Here is a 26,971-nt window from a genome sequence, read left to right as displayed (position 1 = left end):
TTAATTGATGATGAACACCTTGTGGGGTTGGCAGTGATATCAGCACACCGCACAGGGCCTCTGAGCCTCTGCTTGGCAGAACACAGAGTGGGGGAGGGGTGCTGCAGCTGAGGAGGGAAGACGTCCTATTTTCATTCCAGCATTGAAATGACTACTACTGGTTTTAGCTTGGTATGTACTTTATGATGAGTGTACACTTGGTTTAACGCGACTATGTGTTACAGTAGGCACAATGCAATGATGTGAATGTGTGTGTGAATGTGAGTGCATGTAACATGCAACGATTCAACGGGTCAACGATTTTCTGTCCCTATTCCAACGGACCCAGTCAAGTCAAGTCAACTTCATTTCTATAGCTCAATACCACATACAATGTCTCAAAAGACTCTGCAGGCCCACAACATCAAGAATTTCCCGGCCAGGCCAGAAGCCCTCTAGGAAGACGAGGAAAAACTCCCTAGAAACCTTTATATATATAGTAAAAAGGAAGAAGCCTCCGGAGAAGCAATTCCAAAAAAAATACCCATTCCACAATAGGAACTTCCAGTGGGATAATTTCAGAGGAATCCACAGAACCCTGCAAGGTTGACATACCCATCGTCACAGGAGCCACAGAGTTAGAAAACAGCTGACCCTTGGCCAGAGGAATGGTCAGTCGAGCCTCAGGATATTATTATTGTGCTGGGACCTATAATGGACAAAACACGTCATGGTTTATAACTTGCAAATTGAAAGGCTCCCATCTAAATAAATATACCAAAGTGTTGGATCAATAGATAGAATACAATCTGCATAGGCCAAATCTGCTTTTTCTGTGTATGTTGTTGTCATTCCTTCACCTGCAGGCAAATCAGAATCAGAATCAGAATCAGAAGAGCTTTATTGCCAAGTAAATTTTCACTTAAAGGAATTTGTTCTGGTCGTTGGTGCGATCAACATACAACAGCAACAGTAAGGTTACACAATGAATGAATGAATTAAATATAAATTAATCACAACATATCAGGCAATACAGAAATAGCAGGGATGTGTCCTGATTTTGCTGTGAAAATGTTCTGGTCCATAAAAGGGGGGCCCTGCAGAAAAAGTTTGGGAACCTATGCCTTACTTTGTAGGAGGTTGCAATTATCCAGAGAGTTAGCTGCCGGCTTGCTATTCAGAAAATGAGCTATATAAATACATTTTTTGATGACAAAATACCTTTGTGTTGGGTCTTTTACGCCTTCTTGTTTCTCTATTTTCTGCCTTGCACACCTGAAGGACCTTTTCATAATGAGGAAATACAATGTGCAAATGGATCTATGTGTGTTGACATCTGTCCATTAGTCAGTCAGGACACACGGCGCTTCTCGGCCCTCAGTGGCCAGTGTGTCCCGGGCTCAGGCACTCCACAGTAAATATATGGACAGTAACTATGGGGTATTAATATTCTATAACCCCTAAAATATCAGACATCAAGCCATTTCAAGGTAAAAATGTGTGTAACCAGCTTATTTTGAAAAACTTGTGTATGCAAGCAAAGTTCTCCTGTTCACCTGAAATGCCATTCCTTTACAACTGGCCTCATGCCGACATGCCATGGTTTATGAGTCACGTCAGGGGGCTCGGACCCCTTCCAGACTTACTTGGAAATCCAGTTATTATCATTTTATTCATAATATTGAGTGCTTAAAGAAGGATAGATAGAGAAATTAGCTGATGTGCCCCATCCTCTCACAACACTCACGCTGTCACTGAGCAAGAGTGGACAAAGTCTGTATACGCCCTGAACTAAACCTGGGTTGGCTAATCAATCTCCTGCTAAAGGAGACTGTGCTTCCTGTTCATTGGTGAGTTAAAAGGAATCAAAGTATACTCAGATATACTTGTATATCTCAAGAGAGTCTGCCTCTATCCAGCAGGAAGTGTTTTCCACAGAATAGGACCGTGGTACGACAATTTCCAAAAGTCTTTGTCTTGTCCTCTGGGATAACAAGCAGGCCTGCCTGCTAAGATCTTAAGGTGCGCGTGAGAATGTATGTGGCAATAAGGTCAGAAAGATATACTCGCGCCAGTATTAATGGTATTTTATAGGTTTGAAGTAAGACCTTAAGATGAGCCCTGGCACTGACAGGAAGCCAGTGTAGCACTGTCAGAACATGTGTCATGTGCTCACATTTAAGTTTAAGTCAGGAGTCTTGCTGCAGTCTTTTGAACAAGCTGCAATATTTTCATGCCCTCTCCTTCCTCTGAGGAGGAGAGGGCATGAAGAGTCCTGCATTCTTATCATACAAAATCGTAGAACAAGCACCAGAAAGCACAGTCTCAATGGGGGGAATTAAACTGTTGGAAGATTGTACATCCACAGTGATTGAAAACCCAACAGGTTCTCTAAGAGCCTGTGTCCTGGCGAGCTCTAAGGTAGCAAGTCATTTCAGAGCACAAACTTTGTTTTTAGATAGCAAATGGGCTCCTGAAGCATTAGGTAAGAGGCCTTTCCTCTTCAGCAGGCCAGGTTTGCCCCAGAAGAAAGACCAATTATCTACGAAAAGTTCTGCTCCTTGCATCAGTCTACTAAAGCGTCCATCATTATGCTTTGCTGGGAGAGGGCCAGAGACAACCAACCGATGCTGACACATCTTTCTAGCAAGGTCACAGACCCTAGCCAAGCTCAATTTGGTTACCCCCGACTGCCTCATTCTTGTGTTGCCGACGTGGCCAGTCTAACTAATCTAATGCTGCGCCTGATAAAACCCTGAATAACTAGCCTCTGGGGAGCCGCTAGGTCACAGGGAGAGGCACGCTCGCTACACTACGGCTTGCGACTTGCTAACTTGGCTACACTGTGTCTTCTGGAGCAGGCAGATCTGTCTTTCTAAATCAAAGAGCTTCTCTATGACCAGCCCCACTCCTCCCCACATCCCTGCATGATGCATCATTACAGCACAGCTGAAAATGTATTCATTTTTTTAAAATTTGCTCTGACTTACATGTGGCCCACCAACCCACAGTTTTAGTAAAACTCAACTTCAAACACAAAATATGATATATTCCACAACATTACATATTCCACCGTGCCTCTTTGGAGTATATGTGGATGTTTCCATTGAATTCTTCAATTTTGTATTTTGACCATGAGCATCTGAATGCGTGAGTGCAGTAATTACATGTTCTCAACTATGAAGTGGGAGCTTATGATGTTTCTGTGAAGGCAGAACGTGAACATATTTGCAAATGTATTGGTGTATGTCACTTGCACAGAGGCTTGTTTCGTATTTAACCTATTGAGTATTAATACTGAAATACATTTTATATACAGAAATAGTGTATACATATTTTTTGTAAATATATTGTAAATACATCCGCTTGTGTGGCATGCATGTGTCACACCATTTTTGCCCCCCTTTGGTTTTGGTCCCCAGAAGCTAGCCACACTCTAGTGATTCGGACAGAAAGGGGAAGAGGGAGACCAGCTTGTAGTTTACAGCCATAGGTGGATTGATTGTAGGGTTTTTGAGCAGAGGGGTAACCCAAGCGTGCTTTAATGGAGTAGGGAATACACCAAAGTTGTGACACAACTGATTGGCGGCTGTTCTCTCGAGGATCTTGGAGGGAAAGGGAAATTTAGCTATAGTAATTAGCTAAAACGCCTGGATCAAGCTTAGGTTTAAAGTGGTTTAATTACAGCTACTTTAAAATACTGTGGTACATCACCTGTTACTAGAGAAAGATTAACACATGTAGTAAAGAAGTGCAAATTGAAGGGTAGACCCAAAAGACCTAAGAGACAGGTTGATGAAGAAATCATTGAAGATAGTTCAGTAAGGTCAATTGGAGTATAAATACATATCAGGTTTTACAGCTGTTTCTAAGGTTCAGGCTCAGTTCCCTATTGAGGGAAGGAGTTGATGAATTTTAAAGTCACCAACTATAATTATTTTATCAGTACAAAGGACTAAGTTTAATAAAAAAGTAGTGTGTACTGTCCAGGTGGACAACACACAATAGCAAATACAACAACAATAGCAAATAGAACAGGCCATAGAGTTGTCAAGGCATTCAAATGAGTTAGGTTGATTGATCATTAGGCTTGAATTGAAAACAGCTGGAACTCCACCTCCTCCCTCTGTCTCAGGGAACGTGAGTATTACCATGGCTGGGGGGCTTTCATCTGATGATAGCGTCAAATCCAGAATATTTACAGACGGTTATGATATGGCCAGAGAGGGGACACAGAGAGGGGTGCAAGAGGAAGAGGACTCAAAATGCACAGGGCACCCAAGGGGTAAAAGTAAGCATCTTTAACAGAAAACACTAGACAAAGAGGGAACTCAAATACAGCTGGGACAAAAATGCAAGCACAAGGCTACAAGAAAACGAGGAAACTCAAATACTGGAGCAAGAGAAGCTCAGGGAGTACAGGGGAAACTAAAAACAACTCACACTGAGTGACAAAGAGAACCTAAGAGGAATCCTTTTAGTTATCAAAACAACAACCTTTGATCACTAACATAAGTGTACAGTACTAGCCCCACACTACTTTTTCTGTAGCTGAAACTGATAAGAAATTCATTCAAAATGAGCATATTGTTAATAAATTAAGTTTTACTGTGTAAAATGATTTGTCTCTTTGGCAAGTGGCCATATAATAAGCAGGTAGTGTCTGTATTGTTACATTATTAATGTGGAATTAAAGCCATGCAATCTTGACAATACATTATCCCTTTCATAGCATAACACAAAAATAAAATGGTTATTTATTACATCTTATTAATTACCCTATAGAATAAATACCTACAGTACCACATAATGAATATGACAGTACATTATTTTGTTTCCAATATGATTTAATTGTGAACACTTACATGAAATTCCTTGTGTTGAATACGGTTGTGTGGCATTCAGGAGAATTCGCATTCATGCTTCATTTTTGTTTTCATTATACTTTGTTAAAACCTTTTCTTATGTTTGAAATATTGTTTTAGTTTTTACTATGCTTGATGAAAACCATTCCCTGTTTTATTTTGTAGAATGTTACAGTAATAACTACAGTAATAACAACATTTCACAGAGGAATCTACACCTGAACATACTGACAAAATATTTCTGTCTATTCCTCTCCAGTTTGTTCCCAGTTTTCTCGAGGTGTCTACGCCATCTTTGGCTTCTATGACAAGAAGTCCGTCAACACCATCACATCCTTCTGTGAGACTCTTCATGTCTCCTTCATTACACCTTCGTTCCCAGCAGAAGGAATGAATCAGTTTGTTCTTCAGATGAGACCAGACATCAAAGGACCCCTGGTGTCATTAGTGGAGTACTACAAATGGGAACATTTTGCCTATCTATATGACAGCGATAGAGGTAAGAATACTCATGCACTTCATACACACTCTATTTATAATACAAGGCATGTGCTTGCAAGTGGCCTCCTACTAACCAAAAGACATTGGCACTTTCAGGGTCTGTTGACTGTCATGGTGGACAATGATTGGTCTGCTTCGCTTTCTAGTCAAAGATAGCTTTCTCATTGGCCTGTTGGGGGAGGCATAAAGGTTCTACCAAAACTCTGCACTTCTAAGTTTGTGTTCATAATTACACTGGGAATTTTGAGCATTTAGCAAAACTCTGGTTGACGTGTTTGCAAAGAATCATCACGTACACATTTTCACAATGGCACAAAAAAACTCACACAATGTACCACAGCGATCCACAAGGGCTGTGGAGTGCTCAATGTTGACTAAATGATGTAGGTGAATGGTCTCTTATTTGAGCATGTACATACAATTCATGCATATAAATATAGAGTACATATAACTTCACCTTTTACAGTCCAGATATTTTGTGGTTCTTATTTTTTCAGGGAGATTATTCCAGTGTTTATGTGTTGCTACAGAGAAAGCCCTGTCTTCAAAAAGTGTCCGATGTGAGCAGGAGATGGTTAGCAGCCCTTTATGTATGGATCTGAGGGGGACAATGTTTGGTGATATAGCTCAGGGCCCATGCAGGGCTTTAAAAAGAAACAAATTAAATCCTGTCTGCGTCTGTCTTAAACTTTATTGGGATATAAAATCACTTCTATGACTGTGTCCTATTGCTGTGGCTGTTGTTTTTTCAGAAAATGTTCAGTGTATATGGATATTTTGGCATCTGTGTATATACTGTGTTATCATGTTTGCATACTGCACTGCTACTTTCATGTGGCCTACAACGGATGTGTAATCTACTTGTTTTTTTTTATGTTTTTCTATTGTTAAGGTGTATTGCTCTTCCACTAGCAATTAGATTACCAATGGAAGCTTCCGCGTTGAACATGAGGTGGGAGGTGTGAGTGCTGATCTTATGTAGAGTATATATGTAGTATTTTGTACACAGCGTCTTGGAAACCCGATGGAGAACTCTTTTTGGACTGAGGTTTTTTCATGGTCTCTCGATTTCTTTCTCTCAGCCCAGCACCTCACTTACTGGATGTGCATTTGATAACCTTCACCCAATGGATTACATTTATTAATAATGAGAACATGGATATGTGATACACATGTTTGGTACACAATTAGGTGACAATGGAAACAAAGTAACAGTGGAGTTACAAAAATACATTGTTCCTGTTAGTTTGCAGGATGACATCATCCATCATTCCTATGATAACAAAACGCATCATGTAGACAAAAGGCTGTGGCAAAAGGAGAATACATCCTCATTGTGTATTTAATTTTTTCAAGTTTAAGACAATACATGGTGTCGCTCAACCATTGTGAGACAGAGGGAGGGGCAGAGGATTCTGACTGTAAGCATAGAGGACGTCTGGCAAATAGGGATGTAAAATTGATTATTTATTTCTGCGTAGTGTTTTAATGACACAAATCGAGTCCCAACAATGGCAATAAATGGGTGGGGTTGTAACTGCATTCCCATTATGGTGGACATTACATTAAAATAACCAGACCAGTAAGAAAAACATGTGGCTCCGATTACAGTGTGGGTTGCGAACGTGTGTATTATTTATAAATTACAGTGTCAAGCTTGAAAATTTTGAAAGGCGAGACCACCACTGACCTTACATCTAGCAGTGATTTGCTTATCCTTGGAGGCCTCGCACCCCAAACAAAGGTGCTAATAATTTTTTTATCAAAGTCAAAGAAATGTTTTGGCAGGAATAAGGAAAGCAAGTGAAACAAGTGGAGAAATCTCGGCATAAATGTCATTTTGATGACATTAATCTTTCCAATTAGAGAGAGAGGCAAGTTATCCAATTTTGGAAAGTCAGGCGAGGTGAGTAAAGTTGGCAGCCGAACGGCTTGCAAATGTATCACATTGAAGCTGAGATAATTCAACTCAGAGCGAGTGAGCTTGAAGGGAAAGTCAGCTTGGCTGAGTTGCAATGCATTAATGGGGTATCCTTCACTCTGTATGTATTTTATATACAGTATAGCTCAACCAGAAAACGTTGGATCTCTTAATAGGATTGCCCATACAACAAATGTTCCAACTTGATGCAGTTTAAATTGGCAGAACACATTTATGTATAACAGACAAAATAAAATGCATTACCCCCATCAACACACATGTACACCCAAACATACAGACACACCAAAGAATCTCCCTGAAAGAGAATGTAAAAACCAGGAGAACAAATTGAAGCCACATAGCTGTGGCCGCAACTCCCATACTCCCGCAGAATCTGAATGATGTACTGATAGGCATACATGATACTAAAATATTAAAACCCCATATTGGGTGAAAATAGAAAAGAAATTAAATATGTGGAGTGACCAGCACATCAAGATATAACCATGTAAGTAACAATTCCTTATTGTGGCTTATTGTGTCGCTAGCACGATGTGTCTTCATAGCTTGTAGTTCAGTTCAGGGCCACTGTGGTCTCTACAGACACACTGACGATCTCCACATCTCAGCATCGACTGCGGATTCTACATAAGGCCTGTCCTAAGGACCTGTGATTGTTCTGTTATGACCCTGGGGGTAACTTGTTTTGAATTCTATGTTGTGTTTTACTGTGTTTCTCTCTCCGCCCCTTCAGTGTACAAGTGCAAGTGTGTGGGTGATACAGGTGAAGCCCTGCAATTGGACCTTCTTTTGTTGTCGCTGTTTTCTCCTGTTTTGTGTTAGGAGCTTAGGAGAGAATTGTATTAGTTTTTCATCTTTGCTTTGGTAGGTGAGTTTATTTTAGGGCCACTTAGCCGAAGTTTGTTTGTTGTTTTGGGCATTGCTTCCTCTGAAACCAACAAATGTGTGTTTATGTTGTCCTGTTTAGTGATTTCGCTACTGTCTCGTTTCTTGGGAGTGGGAAGAGTAGACACACCCATCTTGGGTTTGTCTAACTGTTATACCAGGCCCAAGCACCTCCCTCAAAGTATTCTTTTCAATAACTTGCGGAACTGCCTCTGTAGAGGCAGGAGCAAGGAGCGGGTAAGATGGAGTGGAGGCCAAGGTAAATCTCAATTGAGGCTTACAACCTTTCTGGGCTTTTTTGCTGCTCATACTGATTAAGTACTGCAACCTACTAGTGAGCATAGAAGTAGTTTGGGTATCTTTAGTCAAAAATTATGTAGAATAACGCAGATAAATTGAACTTTAGATGAGATTCTGCAAGAGCTACCTACTCGATAGGTAACTCAATAGCTGTTAAGTCATATTCGGACTGAACTATGCTGATAAGTAGACCAAAGTCAATATTTGTGGCGTGATGTGGGTAGAGATAATCATGTGCCAAATATTCAGATGATCCATGTTGACTTGTAGACACAATTTAGTTAAGCCTATGCCCACTAGCTGGCACATGTTTATAGAGTACCCCTTTATTCTTGGGACTATACTGTTCTGATATATGTTTGTGACGTATGTAGTAGTCAACGCGCAATGTTTGCCTGCGACAAAAAGTAAAGACTGAGTTCTACCCCATAACCCAATTTCGATTGGGCCATTTGCTTATAGCTAAACAGTCAGTTAATAAACAGTCAGACCTAACACAAGAAACACGGAGGGAACAGAAAATCACTATAGGTAACACAAGCCATATTACAAGATTACTAATTTTCTGTATTGTTTCTGTTTTCGGGTCAAAAATCTGTCTCTCCTGGGAGGTAAAATTCCTGGTAAATCAGTTTGAAAGATGATGTGCACAATTGAAACTAATGTGCTGTGGTCAAACTATAGTTTGAATGGTCGCAAGGGGACGGGGGAAGTTCCAGGAGCTGGCAATATAATCGGCAACAGTTTGTTTTTTTACGTTTCCACTGATCTCACAGCAATCTATAGAACTTAAAGGTCTTATTCTGATGGTTCTATTTGACTGCCTGATATACACATGATTGAGAACAGTGGCTATTTGTAGATAATCATTCAAACTGCTTGACACCTCACCATGACCAGTACCCAGTGAGCATGACGACAAGCCTTTGTTGTTATAGTGACAAGATATGCCTGGTGCATTTGGGAACAAGGTGAGATTGGAGTTAATATATTTCAAGTGGGTGTGCTAGGAGCTGGGACTGAATTAACCAATCAGTTATCTTGTTATCCTTCCATTTAAAGAGAGTATGCACCTGTACTGACATAGTACCTTTTTTCTGAGTGAGTGTGAACGAGAAAGAGAGAGCAACCATTCCCTCTACGTCCGATGGTTACATATAAAAACAATTACATACAAAAAGTTAATTTGTTCAGTGTGTTTGATGTTTAAATGTAATAGATAAATGAAAAAGTAATTATGTTTAAAGACTTTTTAATCTTAAGGTATTATGAACCCTCTTGTATTAATAGTCCAATTCCAATAGTTATCAGAAGTTATCAAAAGTCATCATCGATTCCATGAATCCAATTGGTGATAAAAGCTGCAAAGAATTTTCTGCTTCCGCATGTCACCTGAAAAACGGAAATGTTTTAGGGTCAAAGAATCAGAGATTGAAACTTCAGAACCTTTTAGTACATTTTGACAATGGCCCCATCCGATGCTCCACAAGGGTTAAGAACCTGGTCGTAACATTTGACAAGGACCAAACCTTCAGCAGCCATATTAATAATATTACAAGGTTTGCAAAGCTCTGTATCCGAAATATTGCCAGAATCAGATCTTAGCAATGCAGATGCTGAATTCACAAGTTTTTTACTTCTTTGTTACTGAGACTATACTACTGAGATGTGATCTTCTCCGGCTTGACCTCCTCTGCTCTGAAAAAACGGCAAGTTATTCAAAACACTGCAGCAAGACTCCTGACTGAAACCTTTTGAGCACATTACACCGGTTCTAGCGTGCCAGGGCTGGCAGGTCTTACTTTTAACCTATAAAATAATACATGGCCTTGCTATAGTATATCTTTCTGACCTTGTTGCCACTTACATTCCTGCACAGATCTTAAGATCTCAGCAGGCAGACCTGCTTTTTATCCTTAAGGTCAAGACAAAGACTTTCAGAAATAGAGCATTTTCATACCGTGCTCCATTTCTGTGGAATACACTTCCTGCTCTCGTTAAAAAGGCAGACTCTCTTGAGAATTTTAAATCCTGTCTAAATGCATCTCTTAGTATACTTTGATCATTGCTATCTCACCAATGAACAGGAAGCACAGTCTCCTTTTTGCAAGAGAGTGATTAGCCAACCCAAGTTTAGTTCAGGGCTTATGCAGCCTTTGTCCACTCTTGGCCAGTGATAGTGTGGGTGTAGTGAGAGGATGGGATGCATCAGCTAATTTCTCTCTCTGTCCTTCCTTAACCCCTCAATATTATATCCTGTGGCTCGATCTGTGGATCCATCTTCCATATGCATACTTACTGCTTTGCATGCTTTGATGTACTTTTGTATAATCCCACGGGAAGTTCCTTATTGCACACTTTGTGGAGGTGGAGTCTTTCTTGGAATTGCCTCTCCAAAGGGTTTTTCTTTTTGTCCTTAAACAATAAGGCTCTTTCAGGAATTTTTCCTCGTCTTCTTAGAGAACTTTGGATGGGGTCGGGAATTTCCGGATGTTGTGGGCCTGTAGCCCTTTGAGACATTGTATGTGAAATTGGGCTATATAAAAACAAAGTTGACTTGACTGGATTTGACTGTATAGACTGCACTATAATGTTAACTGCATGCTGTATTAACACCATGAAATATACACATCATTTTTGAATTTTCGTTATTGTGACTAATAATTTTTTGTTTTTGTGTGCATTTTTGTGTGAAGGTCTGTCCACTCTTCAGGTAATTCTGGACACTGCAGCAGAGAAAAAATGGATTATCACAGCCATTAACGTAGGAAACCTGAAAGATGAGAGAAAGGATGAGGCATATCGCTCCCTTTTTCAGGTACAAATATACAAAGTCAGCACTGCATGTAACACAAAAACAGATGGCATTGTACATGACCTGCAGCACCGTTGGGAGCTATTATTTAGAAAATTAAGAATAGTATGTGGGTTATTTGGAATCTGTGGCTGGTGGAAGCTTCAAACATGGCAGAACTGAATAAATTCTAATCAATCGCAGACATTGTAAAGCAAGTTGAGCATTCTGGTGAGATCATGCATGATAGGAAATAGCGTAGCTGGTTGCCAGCTGGCATGGTGGCAGCTACCAGACTTTTACAGTTTTAAGACTTGAATACTAAATTACTTTTGAGGTTTTTGTAGATAAAGGTCTACTAGCTATGTTACAGTCCCGTCTACAGACAGGATTGAAGCGACCGCAGCACATATGAAGGACACCGACACAGTTTTACCAATACAAGATGTTGGTTTTATTCATAAACAAATAAACGGCAAACAAAAGAAGGCCTGCAGTTCCTGGCTAAACTAAACAGAAGGAGAGAAGGAACTGCAGACCAGCCAGCATGGAAGGTCAGATCCAGCTTTCCCCTCAACTAAAACTACCAGGTCAAAAGACCTAACCTATAACAAAACCAAAGCCACGGAAAATGGAACTACTGGGAGCTCCAGACCAAATTAAAACAATGAAGCCCTGGCACTCTAGACATGGCATGGAACCGAAACAAAGGAAAACTGCCTCCTGTGCTGCCTCCCTCTTCCAGCCACGCACCTGTACTGAGAGAGTGCGAGACGCCCTGCTGCTGCCTCCCTTTATCTGCTCAGGTGAGGGTCACCACCTGAGCTCAGGCAGGCAAGGTGGGGCGGAGAGGAGACAGCGAGGAAGAAACACACACACACACACACACACACACACACACACAGCCTGGCAACGCGTATCAAGCTACACCACTGTTTCTTCTCTTACCTCATATCACATGCAAACATTACAGATACATCTCTAATACACTGTGTCAACTTTATATTTACTCTCTTAAATATCTTGATGTGCCAAAGAGAACTGTCTTATGAACAAATCATGAAGAGAGCAATACAGAAATAAAGCAATACTTCTGTATTTGCACTTAAGGGGTCAGTAGGTTGTCTCTCTCATCTCTCTCTCTCTCTCTCTCTCTCTCTCTCTCTCTCTCTCTCTCTCTCTCTCTCTCTCTCTCTCTCTTTTTCTCTCTCTCTCTTACAATGGGGGCAAAACCAGATGATAGGTTTCAGTGGATTCTTCTCTTTTGATTTGAGGTCCGAAGTTGGTAAAGTGAGCTCAGCCCCAGGATTGACCTTTGGGGATGAGTTAATTAGCACAGATACATAGTTGCCATTAAAGAAAATGTAGCCTGAGATTGTTCTTTCTTCACTAAGATTTTCTATCTGACCTCACTGACGATTCTTTTTTTTTTCTCCATGCCCATTGTTGTACACATAGTGACACAAAACAAACAAACAGGAGCACATAGCTCCCTTTTAAATTAGTTGAATTCAGTGATGTTAGACTGATTATTAGATTGTAGAATTATCTGCTTGAAATCCGATTATTTCATGCAAATTCTAAAAAGGTAACTTTCATATTGTCACGGACAATGTTGGATTTCTGTGAATCCAACAATGCATACAGTGAATACACTAGGTCTAGGATGTAATATTTTTTCAGCTATTAAGTGTAGTTCCTGTTCAAACCAAAGAAAGATATATTGTTTATGTGGTCACCAAAATATGTTCTAATTTCTGAATTGTCTGGAAGAAAATGCTGATATTTTGGCCACAGCTGTGTGACCTTCATTGACTGAAAATGCTAGTGCTTGTGAATTGTTATGTCTTGCTATTTCAGAAGGTCAAGCCTCTTATATGATCATACAGATGTAAAACCTTTTTGTGTTTGTCATCGTAATAAGTAGTGCAATGTGCTTATTGAAGAATGCTTTAATATAGCTAATAACCAATAATAATCAAATAGAGAAACTATAGATTATATATATACTGTAGATAAATATGATTCAGCTCAGTATAAGCTCAGTGTAAACCATCCTCTTCGAAAGCAACCTAACCTTGATCCCTTTGTTCCAAACAATTTTAATGGCAATTTCTAAGTAACTCTTTTTACCAAAGGTTAAAAAGTGGTTTTAATCCAACTTTGAGCTTTTTTGGGTCATAAAAACATCTTTGAGACGTTTCAATCAGGTTTTAGAACTCAACATCATCACAGACATGTTGACCCCATATGAGTCAGTTCGCAACCTTACATCCGAATGTTAAACCACCACGGTGAGTGGGTTAACCACTGGGTTAACCACTCACCGCATCAACAGGTTTAATATTAATGGTGTTTAAGTGTTGATAGTTGAATCTGAAGTATGAAAATGTATTACATGGATTTTTGTTTGTTTATTTTAGGACCTTGAGATCCGTAAAGAGCGACGCATTGTCCTTGACTGTGAACAAGACAAAGTCAAAGACATCATGGAACAGGTAACATATCACTTCACAAGCTGCTCGACTGCACTCCTCATCTGGTACTCATTTCTGTCACTACTTTGGAAGTGGACTGAAAAACAAACAGTGTGTATAACAACATCCAAACACAAGATGGGAACTGTGTGACCAGAGCAGTCCAAAATAAATTCCTGCCACTCTCCAAATACTCCCAGTCAATGTGGAAACCTGGACTTTTTAACGTCCAGAGCAGTGTCTCCATGCTGGTGGATCATTGCTCTCTGTCACAGAAAGATGATCTTCATTTTTGTATTCAGCAATGCTGCTAAGGAGTACCCCACAGTCCGCTAGCTGCTCATGGACACTGGAAGATTTTTACAGGAATTTAGTCTTATTGCTTATGATTGGTCTGATTGATCCTTTTCCCACCAGGTGATCACTATAGGCCGGCATGTGAAGGGATACCACTACATCATTGCTAATTTGGTGAGTCTGTTTTTTCGAACTGGATCCAGATTAAGCATGTAAGCATTAACTGGAGGTAATCCAGTGTGTTGTTTGGGTGTTGCAGGGTTTCGTGGATGGTGACCTCTCTAAAATCCAGTATGGAGGAGCCAATGTGTCCGGCTTTCAGATTGTTGACTTTGATGACCCTGTGGGGGCGAAGTTTGACCAGCGATGGGAGGCTCTGGAAGAGAGGGAGTATCCTGGAGCTGACACCAGGATCAGGGTAAGCATAATGGAGCTGGCAATTATGGTTTCAGACAACTTGTATAACTTTTTTCAAATAAAAATTTAATTCAAAAGACAACTGATAGGGTGAAGCTCACAGACTGTCGGAGCAATGAATGATGCCGAACTGCTCCATGTTTAGCACACCATCCATGTTTGTTTTCCAGCGCATGCGCAGTTGGTACCCTTGTAGGTCACACAACATGGTAGGTACGCACACAGAGCCTATGCGCAAACCCTCTGATTACTAAATTTACGTCACGTGCACCCTGGCACACACTCGTGGCTGCACTTGCAGACGCACTCGCAGAAGTTGTATGTCAATATTTATTAACTATCATCCTCATCAGAATTGCTATTGCTATTAATTCTCCATATTGTCTTTTGAAGGTTCCCAGTATGTATTACGGAGCCCTATTGCTTTTGTTAAGGTTATTATTATTATTATAATTACAACCACATATTTCTTTCACTGACATTTTTCTTAAGTCTAGACATATTTTTTGACATAAGCTTGGTTGGCCACCTATAACATTTTTCGGTCATTTGGATATTTTACAAAATGTAGTACACTCTGCCTTTGTCATTGGCGCTGCTAGTCCCAAAGGTTTGAATATGCTATTGAAAATGAATAACACCCCGCGGCAGTAGTGGCTACATTGAAGGTGAAGGATCCCTGTCTATGTCCCAGCACAAGCCTAGACTCCTTTGGAGGCCTAAGCTTTGATGCTAGATCAGGTTATTCAGGTTTGAAAGCTTGCAAAGCAGATTGGGTCATTTCTTTCCTTAGCCTGGCTATAGACAAAGTCGAAGAACAAAAAGGGGAGAAAGGTTACTCTGTTTTGTTCCTCGTACCAGGAGCCGGTATGGAGCCATTTATCTGTGGAGGCAATTTCTCTGCTGTAGGCTTTATCTTGCTGGACCAGGGAGATATCAATAATTTTTAGCTACCAGCAACCCTCAGTTCTCTCAGTTTTATGTTTAGTTTACTTTAGCAGCAGTAAGGGGAAGCTATCCAGTCTTTTAAATAGGGCATGTACTACTGCTGTTGTAGCATAGCATTCTTTAACTCTGTCCCAAGATAGCACAGATTATTTTAACATACTGATACTGAGTCATACTGATGACTCTTTCCCAAGCCACTTAACTAGAAGGTCCAAGTCTGCACTACATGTGAGTCCCAAGCCCAGTGACGAATTGAAGAAGGAAAATTGCTGTGCCCTAAAGCTCTCTGGTGTGTTTTCAAATTTCAAGAGACCAGCGGTAAATAGCTCTCTGTGCTACGAACCTGGCAAAGTCTATGAAGGCGTGTGTGGGCTTTTCCATTGAGACAACAGCTCTCGCTCTCTCCTTTTTGATTTCTTGTTCTTTAGCATAGGCCAACTTGGTAAGCGCAGCTTTGGCTGAGGCTCTGGTTCTGGCAGCTGCCGTAGGGATGGAGGATTTGCATGAAGAAGAGGGCGTTTAGAGCAAGCTTTTGACGAGGTCTTGACTGGAGACATGAAGCTAGTTTCTGACTTGGCATTCTTGGACGTTGGTTTTGGAGTCAGAGTCCATGGCTGTGTCTCTGTATTTTTCTTGCACCAAGTGATGGTTTGGCTTTCAGCATAATGTTCTCTAGTATATTGACGCATTAAAAACAGCCAGCCATAAATGAGATGCTACATTGAAATGCTACATTAACATGTAGTGTAAGTTAGCAAAACTGCACCAGCAGAGTGAATTAGTGTTAATACATTAACACAATTATAAATGCATGGACTATAAACCCAGGTTACTTATAATGTTAACAAAAAAAAAGTCAAGTAGAAGTTCAACACAATCCAGTGTAATACTGTCAATGTGAAATTGTTCAAATTGAATCACGGACTGTTACCAACAACATATATCAATTTGGCTGGATGAATGGTACACCAATGGGCCTCAGGATCTCATCACAATATCTCTGTGCATAGAAACTGCCATGGATAAAATGCACCTGTCTATACCATAAGAAGATTGTTCTCCAGTGTGCCAGTGGCCGTCAAAGGTGAGCTCTTGCCCAATCATGTGGATGGTGACCCGGTGAGGATGGTGAGCACAGATGAGCTTCCCTGAGCTTTCACGTGGTCTGCGGTTGTGAGGCCTGGTGGATGAATAAAATCTCTGAACCATGGTGGTTTATGGCCTTTAATCATCATCTTGATATGCCAAACCTTTGTAGGATTATCTTAACAAAGGAGAAATCTTAGTTAACAGTGAACATGGAGTAAAAATGTGTGGTGATTGACTCAAAATATCAATACAACTTTTGCCAAATAACATGTAGTACAGCTTTTGACATACATGCTGTTTGTGTGTTCATGTTTTACAGTACACATCAGCCCTTACATACGATGCTGTCCATGTGATGACCGAAGCGTTCCGTTTCCTCCACAAACAGCGAATAGACATGAGTCGCCGTGGCAATAGCGGAGACTGTCTGGCCAATCCTGCAGTGCCCTGGGCACAAGGGGTGGAGATTGAACGCGCACTCAAACAGGTAAACATAGAGAGTATTTTCGTTGATCCTCTTGTGAAGACGCACCCATCTCCTTAACTACTCAAACCCGTTCAATTCATATGATTTTCTTTACTTTCAGTATACTGAACATTTTTTAAGCAGTAAGTGTCTAAAAACACAGTATTGGAATGCCGTTCATTCTGAATGTTGTGTTTAGTGGCTAATTTGTTGTCAGCTTCATTTAAAGTGGTGAATGCAGGTTGGACTTATTTGACACATTACCTAGATTTACAAGTAGTCTTCTAGCATAGTATTAACACATAAAAGACTGTAAGCATTCTGCCATGTAAAATGTAATCTTGAGATATGCCTATTATAAACACAGTTATAATAATATTATAATATTGTAACTGATGCATTTTACTAATTTAAAGGCAAACTGGAATATCAGTTCACCTTGACTTTAAAAACACAAATTATACACCCATACACCACATATACACCTTACAGATACAAATGGTAAAACTACAAACAAATCAAAGTTTTTAGGTCCGACAATAAAACAGCAATGCATAAAATAATGAGGAATCTTGATAAAGTTCACAGAAAGTCAGAGGAAGTTTCTTCAGCAGCAGTAGAGGCCAGAAGACAATGCTTCGCCAACCTCAGAGTGGTCTGTGAAGAAACCAATCTCATTCCAGTTAAAATTCAATTCAAGAACTGCACGTGTCCATCATATTTAAGTAGCCTTCATAAGTTTATCTTTCTTCATTGCATTGCATTCTTCACTGGAGAACCACTTATCACTATATTTATACTAAAATATAACAGAGCAAACAAAAGTCTATAAATAAAGTTAGTCACACACCCTATCAACTGTATCAACACAAACTGATTAAATGAGGCAAAGTGGTCATTAAGGTAACATTTGTATATTGAAAAATATATAAATATAGCAAGACCAGTACTTTATAAAATATACAAAAGTTTTTTTTTTACAACATATAGTTCAATTCAAGTTTCTCCATGAATAGGTTTGCATAGTTGAGCTGATGGAATTTGCATTGATGTGCCATAATATTAATGAGTGAATAATTAATTAGTAATTCATATTGGTTACCAAACTATCTAACTGCTACAACTACTAACTACTCCAAATAGTTTTTCATTCAAACAAAGGCTTAGAATTAAAGCACTATAGACATGTGTTTTTTTTGGGACATACTCCCACATTCATGTGGAATGGAGGTGTCAGGTGAGGTTACAAACAACACTTTTTTCTGCAAGATTAAATCGAGTAATGAGTCGATTTCTCCACGAGAGTCACAACTTTTACCCCACTGATGAAGTACGTATGTGTGTGTGTGTCTATGTTTAGGTGCGTGTTGATGGTTTGACAGGAAATATTCAGTTTGATCAATATGGGAAAAGAGTCAACTATTCAGTGACCATAATGGAGCTGAAAAACAAAGGGCCTCTGAAGGTAACACACACGCACACACAACCATAGTTGAAGTAGGTGAGAGACCTACTTCCTATTTCACTCACTCCCTCCCTCTCTGTCTGTCTATCTTCAGATTGGCTATTGGAACGAGGTGGATAAGATGGTGCTGACAAAGTCCGACCTTTACCCTAATGACTCTGTGGGAATGGAAAACAAAACAGTCATTGTTACGACCATCCTGGTAAAGTAACTAGGGTTTGCTGAACGTTGAGAGCATATAGGGACATCGCAGCACATTTTAGAGGGTGACAGAACACATTTCAATAAGCTAGAGGGACAGAAAGACAGATGGACACAGCAATGGACAAAACAAACGACATTGGCAGAAGAAGGACGAGAACATTGCCAGGCAACCAATATTTTGGGCGGTTGGTTGAATGTGACGTTAAAAGACCTGATGTTGCATAATCTTAGTTTTTTGATTAAAACGTTTTTTTGCATCAGTGTAAAGTGAACAAATAATTTATATATAATCTCGAAAATTTGGCATGATCCTAGATCTCTTAGTTCTACAATGTACTTGTGTTGTAGTTGTAGATAATAAGGTCAAATCTGCTGGGCAGCAGGTTTATTCAATGTGAACAAGATAAGATTACGAAGAACAACCAATTGACGTTGGTACAATAATAATAATAGAATATTGAATTCTGACGATCCCATTGCCTGTTCCAAAACTGTACTGCAGAAAGGTAGCAGTTCAGTCGGGAAGTTTTTTTCTTTTTTCAAGCTTTCCTCCTAGTTTCTTAAAAGAAAACAACTAATTGCTCTGTATAGCCAATTATGTAGCCCAATATTCATATTAATTCGAGGGGAACTAACACATTTTGAAGAATATTTGTGGCATATTCTTGTATTTAATTAAGTCCTGTGGGTATTCAGATCACAGAAAGAATGACTATTATTTTAACACAAATGAAATGCAGAAGAAATACTTTTTTTTCTTTTCAATTTTCATCAAACATTTATCAAAACTGAAGTCACAATAACCATGTTGAAATATATAGAAAAAGTTAACAGAATATTTACAATAATAATACATAACTCCAATCTTTCCAATTTCATTATTGACCAATCCTAGTTAGCAATTGGGAAAAAACCTTAAATTACATTTACATTTACATTACGGTCATTTAGCAGACGCTTTTATCCAAAGCGACTTACAATAAGTGTGTTCAACAAAGGTAGATAAAAGAACTTCAGGTCACAAGAAATCGTAAGCGCATTTCCTTCCTAAACCAACAGCTAAGAGCATAACTAGAGCTAGAGTAGAAGTGCAATAAATAAATAAATAATAAATAAATAGGCTACAGCAGACAATTAACAGACTGGACAATTGAAAAGTTTACCTTTGCATTTAATTTGTCCGTCACCTTTTGCCAACATTTTCTCACTTGACTTCCTCATAGTCCTCCCTGAGAATATTTTGCTCCGTTGGGCTGAAGAACTCCGTCCTCTCGCATGTCATTTCCAACAGCCAATCAGACACTAATGATCATGTCTCAACTGTCAATTTAGACCACTCAATGAAAACAGGAGCAGGCAATTATCCTAGATAGTTGAATCCAGCTTTTCTAATCAAGTTCTCACATGCGATTGAAGAACCGAAATATCTGCCTGGGTGCCAGCATGAGAGGACATCCAGCAGAACTCAGTTGACCTCGTACTTGTTCAGCAACATACTGAGAATAACCCCCAGGTGAATGTTCCAGAAAACAGACACACATTCCCCTTAAACTGATGACATTTTATGGATACAACAGTTCCACAGAAGGAGTTTAAAATAGACATAACAGCGACTGATTGTGATTCTTGACTTTGACTGTAATGGAAAAAGAATTGTTGATAGAATTTAAACTGATACATCTTGTCTATTCATCAATTCTAAGAAACTTTGTGTGTGTGTAGGAAGCCCCCTACGTAATGATGAAGAAGAATTCTGAACTGTTTCAGGACAACGACCGTTATGAAGGTATGTATGTGTGTGTATATATGTCTAAGCGCGGTTGAAATGTGAAGATGTGTGTTTCCTTTTCAAATCTTAGTATGCATCAGCTGAGTGTGAAAGGCTTATGTGTACGTCATTGAATTCTGTTAAATTTGGATGCATTTTGACATGAGCAATTGACAATATCAGATTGTGTAATGAAGCGATAAAAAAAAAAAAGTCTCTACTTATTTCTTAGCTGTCAGACGTGCTTAGCTCACGACCTTTCTTCTTTTACTCAATTAGTTTTTTGGACATGTTATCTTACTGAAGTAGTTTCTGTTCTTTTTTTCTTATTATTCACCACTTATCAGATCTTTATTGTTATTGTTATGGGCTTCATTTATAAAAAATTGCATAGAATCCCAAATAAATCATTGCTTATGCTGAAAACAGACTATACGGCAAAATATTTTTTTCAAGGTATTTTTTATTGGAGACGGCATTGGGTGACACAACAATCAGCACGTGGTTATTGAACACGTAAGATCTTCTTTTTTTAAAGAGAAGAAAATAAATAACATGTAGTCGTACACATGAAGATGGAAGAAAATGTAAACAAAAAGAAAAGCCTTTGCCAGTTCTGGTGACATCATTGCTAGACAACATGTCAGGTGGCCTAAAAAAGAGCATGCAGTTATAGATAACATGAATCTCCTTATCTCCAAACCATGTAGAGGGAAGGGAAACAATGACAGCAACATGTAACCAACAAGCACGAAAACAGTGTGGCTAATTTGGTGTAATTGGCAGCTTTATTGTTAGCATGTTGTATTTTCATAGGTTGTAGGTCAGCTTGATAAATAACAATTTTCAGTAGGATTCAGCAGGAGAGAATAACTTTTGGTCTGGCACAAAGCTAAGCCCAGTGGTAAAGTGTCCCAAATACACCACATGCATTTGTTGGTTCCGTTTTCCACACTTTCGGAAAAAAAGTAATAGTTTAAAGGCAGCAGCCCATTTAATTATTGTCGATTCTTGTCTGCTGAGCCTCAACCAAGTTTGATCAAAATCCAACAAACAGTAAGGTAAATATAAAGCAGTGATTACAATATATCTGCCTGCTACTGCATTCAAGAAGTTGAAGTTCACCCAGCTTCAAGCACATACTGTACAGTAAGGACATTTACTCAAGCTATAATGGCATTGATTTTGAGCTACCTAGTGATCCTCTCTGAAACAAAAACTTGATCAGCACCTGCACGGGGACAGTGACTAATTATTGTTGTTCCTATTGTCATTTTTGATTAACGTTAAGGCTACTGTGTTGACCTGGCAGCAGAGATTGCAAAGCATTGTGGAATTCGCTATCAGCTAAGGATTGTGGGAGATGGAAAATATGGAGCAAGAGATGCAGAAACCAAGATCTGGAATGGAATGGTTGGAGAGCTGGTATATGGGGTAAGACCAGGAGCAATTTATTAAAATGCCAACATCAAAAGACTTCAGTCTGTAAGATAAGATCTGTTAATCTATACACACATAATGTTGTTTTTCATATGTTGTCCAGTGCCCTTTATTACCTAACTACTAATGCTACATTTACAAAAAAAAAGAAAGAAAATGATAAATGGCATGATATTAGAAGAACCATAGTTGGAGTAACATACGTTTTTGGAATAGGAGCTTTTTAAGCATGAACCACTTATAATGTCATTGTTTCTCTTCCCATCTTTCCAACAGAAAGCAGATATAGCTGTTGCTCCACTGACAATTACACTTGTTCGTGAGGAGGTGATAGATTTCTCCAAACCCTTCATGTCTTTGGGAATCTCTATCATGATCAAAAAGCCACAGAAATCCAAACCAGGAGTGTTCTCTTTCCTCGACCCACTGGCCTATGAGATCTGGATGTGCATCGTCTTTGCCTACATAGGAGTCAGCGTTGTACTCTTTCTGGTAAGTGGTTCTGTGTTGGATTTTGTAAATTAATGGAAGATGATAGATGATGATAGATGATGATGTATAGTTATGAAGACACTAGTAGTTTGTGCTGGTATAGGATGAACAAAAAGTAATTTATTTTGTTATGATTCATCATCTAACGTTATAGAGTGCTCAGGTCAGTGTAGCCAGCGTGCCATCAAATATTCAAACTCTCAAAGAATTTCCAAACATTTAGCAGTTTTCACACAACTCACTAACAAAAACCTAGCAAATGTGTTTGATGTGGCATCCAAGGGGCAGTAGGTTCAATCTGGCCCAGCCTGTCCAGCTTGAGTCACAAATGTGTTAATACCTTCTCCAAATGCTCACCTGCCATCATAGAAGGGGAAGGTGGTGGGTGTGTTTGTGTGGGTTTGTGTGTTTATTAAATGCCCTAGGCCGAGACGCTGGCTTTTTTGACAAAAAATGTATCATAATTAGTAAGATCTTGTGAAGGATAGGTGTTTTTACTTTGATTACAATAGAAATTTGGTGTTGTGACCTGCCAATCTTGAGGAAAGACGAATTTACCTTGGCCATGGTGTAATTTCAAAACGATTATCATATGGTCTCATAGGTTTCTAGATTCAGCCCCTACGAGTGGCAGCTGGAGGAACCAGAAGATGGAGCATTGCCGCTCACATCCGAATCCATCAATGAGTTTGGGATATTCAACTCTCTGTGGTTCTCATTGGGTGCATTTATGCGACAGGGCTGTGACATCTCACCAAGGTTTAACCACTTTTCACTTATTCTTAATTATTCCCCTGATCAATGTGTCTGCCTGCCTATGTGTTTGTCTGTCTGACTGACTGTCTGTGTGGGTGTCTGTCTGTGTGCAGGTCTCTCTCAGGTCGGATAGTAGGTGGTGTGTGGTGGTTTTTCACTCTAATCATCATCTCCTCCTACACTGCTAACCTTGCAGCCTTCCTGACAGTGGAGAGGATGGTTTCTCCCATAGAGGGTGCTGAAGACCTAGCTAAACAGGGAGAGATAGCTTATGGTACCCTGGACTCTGGATCCACCAAGGAGTTCTTTAGGGTGAGCATAAAACACACCACTCATGTTCAGCCAAGGTTGTGTTTTCACATTGAAGAGAAATTCATGCTACTGCTTTGTTTGAATCAAGTTCGGATATCCCTTGACAATCACATGCACCTTCTAAATATATATTATATCCAACCAACCAACTTGCCAACCCAAATCTGATAAAAACTGGGTATTCAGTTCAGTTATCACTGTCATAAAAATACACCTGCTCACTACTGTTCAGCACTGGCGTAACAAGATATATTGAACATTTATTGCAAGATAAACTGTAGTATATATATATAAATAAGAATAGGTCTGGGAATTACAAAACCTAGATCAATTTCTGATATTGGAGGAAACCAACTGTAGGAATTGAGGTGATGTCAGCTTTCAATCACATATATAATGTCAGTTTTCATCACATATATAATGAGGACACAGATCCAGAGATGAACTCGGGACTTGTCTTCTGAATTTAACCCATCCTAATGCTTAGTAGTGTATATTTAGTAGCCAAATCTGGTGGTCAGCCTTGTGCATATGTCAGTTTGAATCCAGGACCTTCTGGATGTGCTGTTGCTAAATGCTGCCCAATCTGTAGTTGGAAATTCAATCATTAAATATTTTAGATTTGCTCAATAATTGCCCTTAAATGTCATGATTTATGATCACCCACATGAATAATTTCCATAATTCGGTATATGCCTTCTGTACATTTCCCATACATCCACATTGGGTCTATTCTTTGACTTTGAAACCCTTGTACAGTAGTTTCCAGTCATGTAGTGAACAGTATCATCTGAATCTTATACAGTATATGTTTCTGCCTGTATTTCTCGTTATCCCTCTCTCTGCCTGTTTGTTTGTCTGTCTCTGTCTAGGTCTGTCTGTCTGTTTGATTCTCTACCTGTCTTTCTGTTGGCCTGTCTTCCTGCCTATCTGACTGTCTCTGTGCCTATCTTTCTTTCTGTCCGATCGAACCTCACACTGCCTAACTGTTTGTCTCTGCCTGCCTATCTCTGTCTTTCAGCGTTCTAAAATCGCCTTGTTTGACAAAATGTGGCAGTACATGAAATCAGCAGAACCATCTGTTTTTGTCAAAAAGACATCAGAGGGCGTACTGCGCGTCAGGAAGTCCAAAGGGAAGTACGCCTACCTGTTGGAATCCACAATGAACGAGTACATTGAGCAGAGGAAACCCTGCGACACCATGAAAGTTGGAGGGAACCTGGATTCCAAAGGCTATGGCATTGCCACTCCAAAGGGATCCCCATTAAGGTGGGTGGATCAATATAACAATGCCGGCCAGTCCGCACTGCCATATACCATTCACAGCACAAAACTGTGTTCTGATCCTTGTTGCCTCTCCCAACCCAATCAGGTCAGATTTTTGTAATTCGTGTGGTGCATTTAAAAGATTGAAAATGAGATTTCACAATCATTTTCAGAATTGGGTAAAAAGATTTGGGAAGCACCATTTTTAAGATTCAAAACTCTGGGGAGTGTTGTTGGACACAAGCCTTAGTATTATGTGGGTGCTGCAGTATGTAATTGTGATGAATGGGACATGGTGGCTTACTCGTTGTTATAATAATCCACCTACCCTGATGATGTCTTCTCAGCGGTTTGTATTGTTACCATGGTTACCACCTCTAGCTTTTGACCAGTGGTGTTGGCCATGACGACCGGGGGAGAGGAATTTAACACTTCAAACTTTAGGTTTGCAGGTCTTAAATAAACAGTTCACTTTACAATTAACAAAATTAACTTTCAAACCTTATTGTCCAAACAATCAGGACCCAAAATTAATATAACAGCACATCATAAACAAAGGATCTGTTGTTTTTTTTCTCGTGATACCTGGACATTTTTTTCATGTAATACCTAACAATATTCAGTTACATAAAGTGGTCAGGATGAGCTGTCTCTTTATGGCCTGCAAGAAGAGTTATTTAAAGGCATATGACTCATTCCTGTGCATTTGTGTGTGCGTGCGTGTATGTGTGTGTATGTGTATGTGTGTGTGTGTGTGTGTGTGTGTGTGTGTGTGTGTGTGTATGTGTGTGTGTGTGTGTGTGTGTGTGTGTGGGGGGGGGGGGGGTGTGTGGGTGGGTGTGTTAGTGGTCTGCTGAGTGACAAAAATGCAATGAGGCCTTATTATGAAAAATATACAGTATGTGTCAAACAAACGTTTTCAGAATTCAGAGTTTCAGAGTGCTTCTCTCCATGCTGCACATGCTGTACATTTTGGATAGGTATCACAAAGAGCAAATGGTCACACTGTCAGGAGAGCAAAGAGCTGCACTGTTGCACCATTAATTTAAGTAAAAAGTGAACAATGAGGGACCACAATGAGTTTGGATTGATTTCCATGATCCTCTCTTTCAGAGCTTGATGATCTCAGATCAATCCCGGAGGTTTTCTTTTTCAAGTCAGCTGTTTGGTTAAAGTCAGAGGGTTGGTTATCAACTGCAGCCTCTGTAAACCAGTGACTCCACGGCTGTCAGCATGTTCATAGTAGTGTCCTATGTCAGGGTATCTAAAATACAACTAGGTCATGTTATTATTTAATTGCTGCACTAACACCATCATGTTAACATTTTATAGTGTCTATTTATCCAAAAGCAACAATCAGTAATGTGGAGCATTTAGAATAAAAAAAATAACATAAAATAAAATAAACATAACATAATATACATAAACATTAAATATACATAAAATATTTTGTATAGGTGATTGCTCTGAGGGAAACTCATGTGCCTTCTATGCTGCCCTGCTGCTGCAATCTAATTTGACAACTAAGGTGTGCCCATCCCTGTGTGACCAATGAGGTGGCTTTTAGAACTTCCACAGTTCTTAACATATTTCATGAACACTCCAAAAACACTTGTCGTTGCAAAGTAGTGATGGAAAAAACAAGCATCTGGATCAAAATAGCTGGCCTGACAACTGAAATTGCATTGCAAATGTGTGAATGACTGTCAGGCATATTGCACCAGTAGGGTGGTGATGATACCAGCCAGCCAACATAACTGCTTTCAGCAGTAGTGGAAAAAGAAGCACCTCAACCAAAAAAGCTGCCTTTTCCGCATTTCCAGAAACAGCCTACACAGCAAAAAGGAAAACAGAGAAAGACTGAAGCACTGAAAGCTTGAAGGAAAGAAACGTATTTTGCTCGATAAAACAAGGATTAGCATTGCACACTGGCTTTGAGACATAACAAAGACCAGAAAGGATTCCAAACCTATGCAGACCTTTCTGCATTTCGTCTTGACAGGTATGTACTCTGTTCGTTATGTTCTTAATGACGTACTAATACTGTGAAAGTATGGTATTAGCATTGGGTGCAGTTCCACTGTAACAACTGTGTTCAACCTGTAACAATTCATTTTCTGTATTGTAATTGCTTAAATTTTACTTTAGACAGAGTTTATGATGCAAAAAAGATGCACGTTTGCTGTTGTGATAGAATAGAATGGTCCTTGATGCTGATAAAATAATCCTTTTTAATCTATACAGCTGTGAATGCTAGGATTTGCATTATTAGCCTCTTTGGCTATTGTGTAAATCAATGTACTATTCA

At 39.5% G+C, this 26,971-nt stretch overlaps 1 protein-coding gene across 3 annotated transcripts in view; it reads left to right on the top strand.

Annotated features, from left to right (window-relative positions):
* Positions 1-26,971, top strand: part of LOC142996822 (glutamate receptor 2-like) — a 41,633-nt gene that overhangs the window by 1,887 nt on the left and 12,775 nt on the right. For all 3 annotated transcript variants that reach the window (XM_076147922.1, XM_076147921.1, XM_076147923.1), the window contains exons 3-16: positions 5,104-5,343; positions 11,169-11,290; positions 13,690-13,764; positions 14,161-14,214; positions 14,300-14,458; positions 16,814-16,981; positions 18,321-18,425; positions 18,520-18,627; positions 20,352-20,415; positions 21,689-21,831; positions 22,114-22,329; positions 22,934-23,088; positions 23,199-23,397; positions 24,419-24,666. In XM_076147922.1, coding sequence (XP_076004037.1) covers positions 5,104-5,343; positions 11,169-11,290; positions 13,690-13,764; positions 14,161-14,214; positions 14,300-14,458; positions 16,814-16,981; positions 18,321-18,425; positions 18,520-18,627; positions 20,352-20,415; positions 21,689-21,831; positions 22,114-22,329; positions 22,934-23,088; positions 23,199-23,397; positions 24,419-24,666 — 2,056 coding nt within the window. The remainder of the gene's footprint in view (positions 1-5,103; positions 5,344-11,168; positions 11,291-13,689; positions 13,765-14,160; positions 14,215-14,299; positions 14,459-16,813; positions 16,982-18,320; positions 18,426-18,519; positions 18,628-20,351; positions 20,416-21,688; positions 21,832-22,113; positions 22,330-22,933; positions 23,089-23,198; positions 23,398-24,418; positions 24,667-26,971) is intronic.

Source organism: Genypterus blacodes, unplaced genomic scaffold, assembly GCF_046128005.1.
Source record: "Genypterus blacodes isolate CSIRO-AG114 ecotype Tasmania unplaced genomic scaffold, CSIRO-AGI_Gbla_v1 ptg000039l_1, whole genome shotgun sequence".
Taxonomy (NCBI): domain Eukaryota; kingdom Metazoa; phylum Chordata; class Actinopteri; order Ophidiiformes; family Ophidiidae; genus Genypterus; species Genypterus blacodes.
The sequence above is the reverse complement of the archived record's forward strand: the minus strand, read 5'-3'. Positions and strand labels throughout refer to the sequence as shown.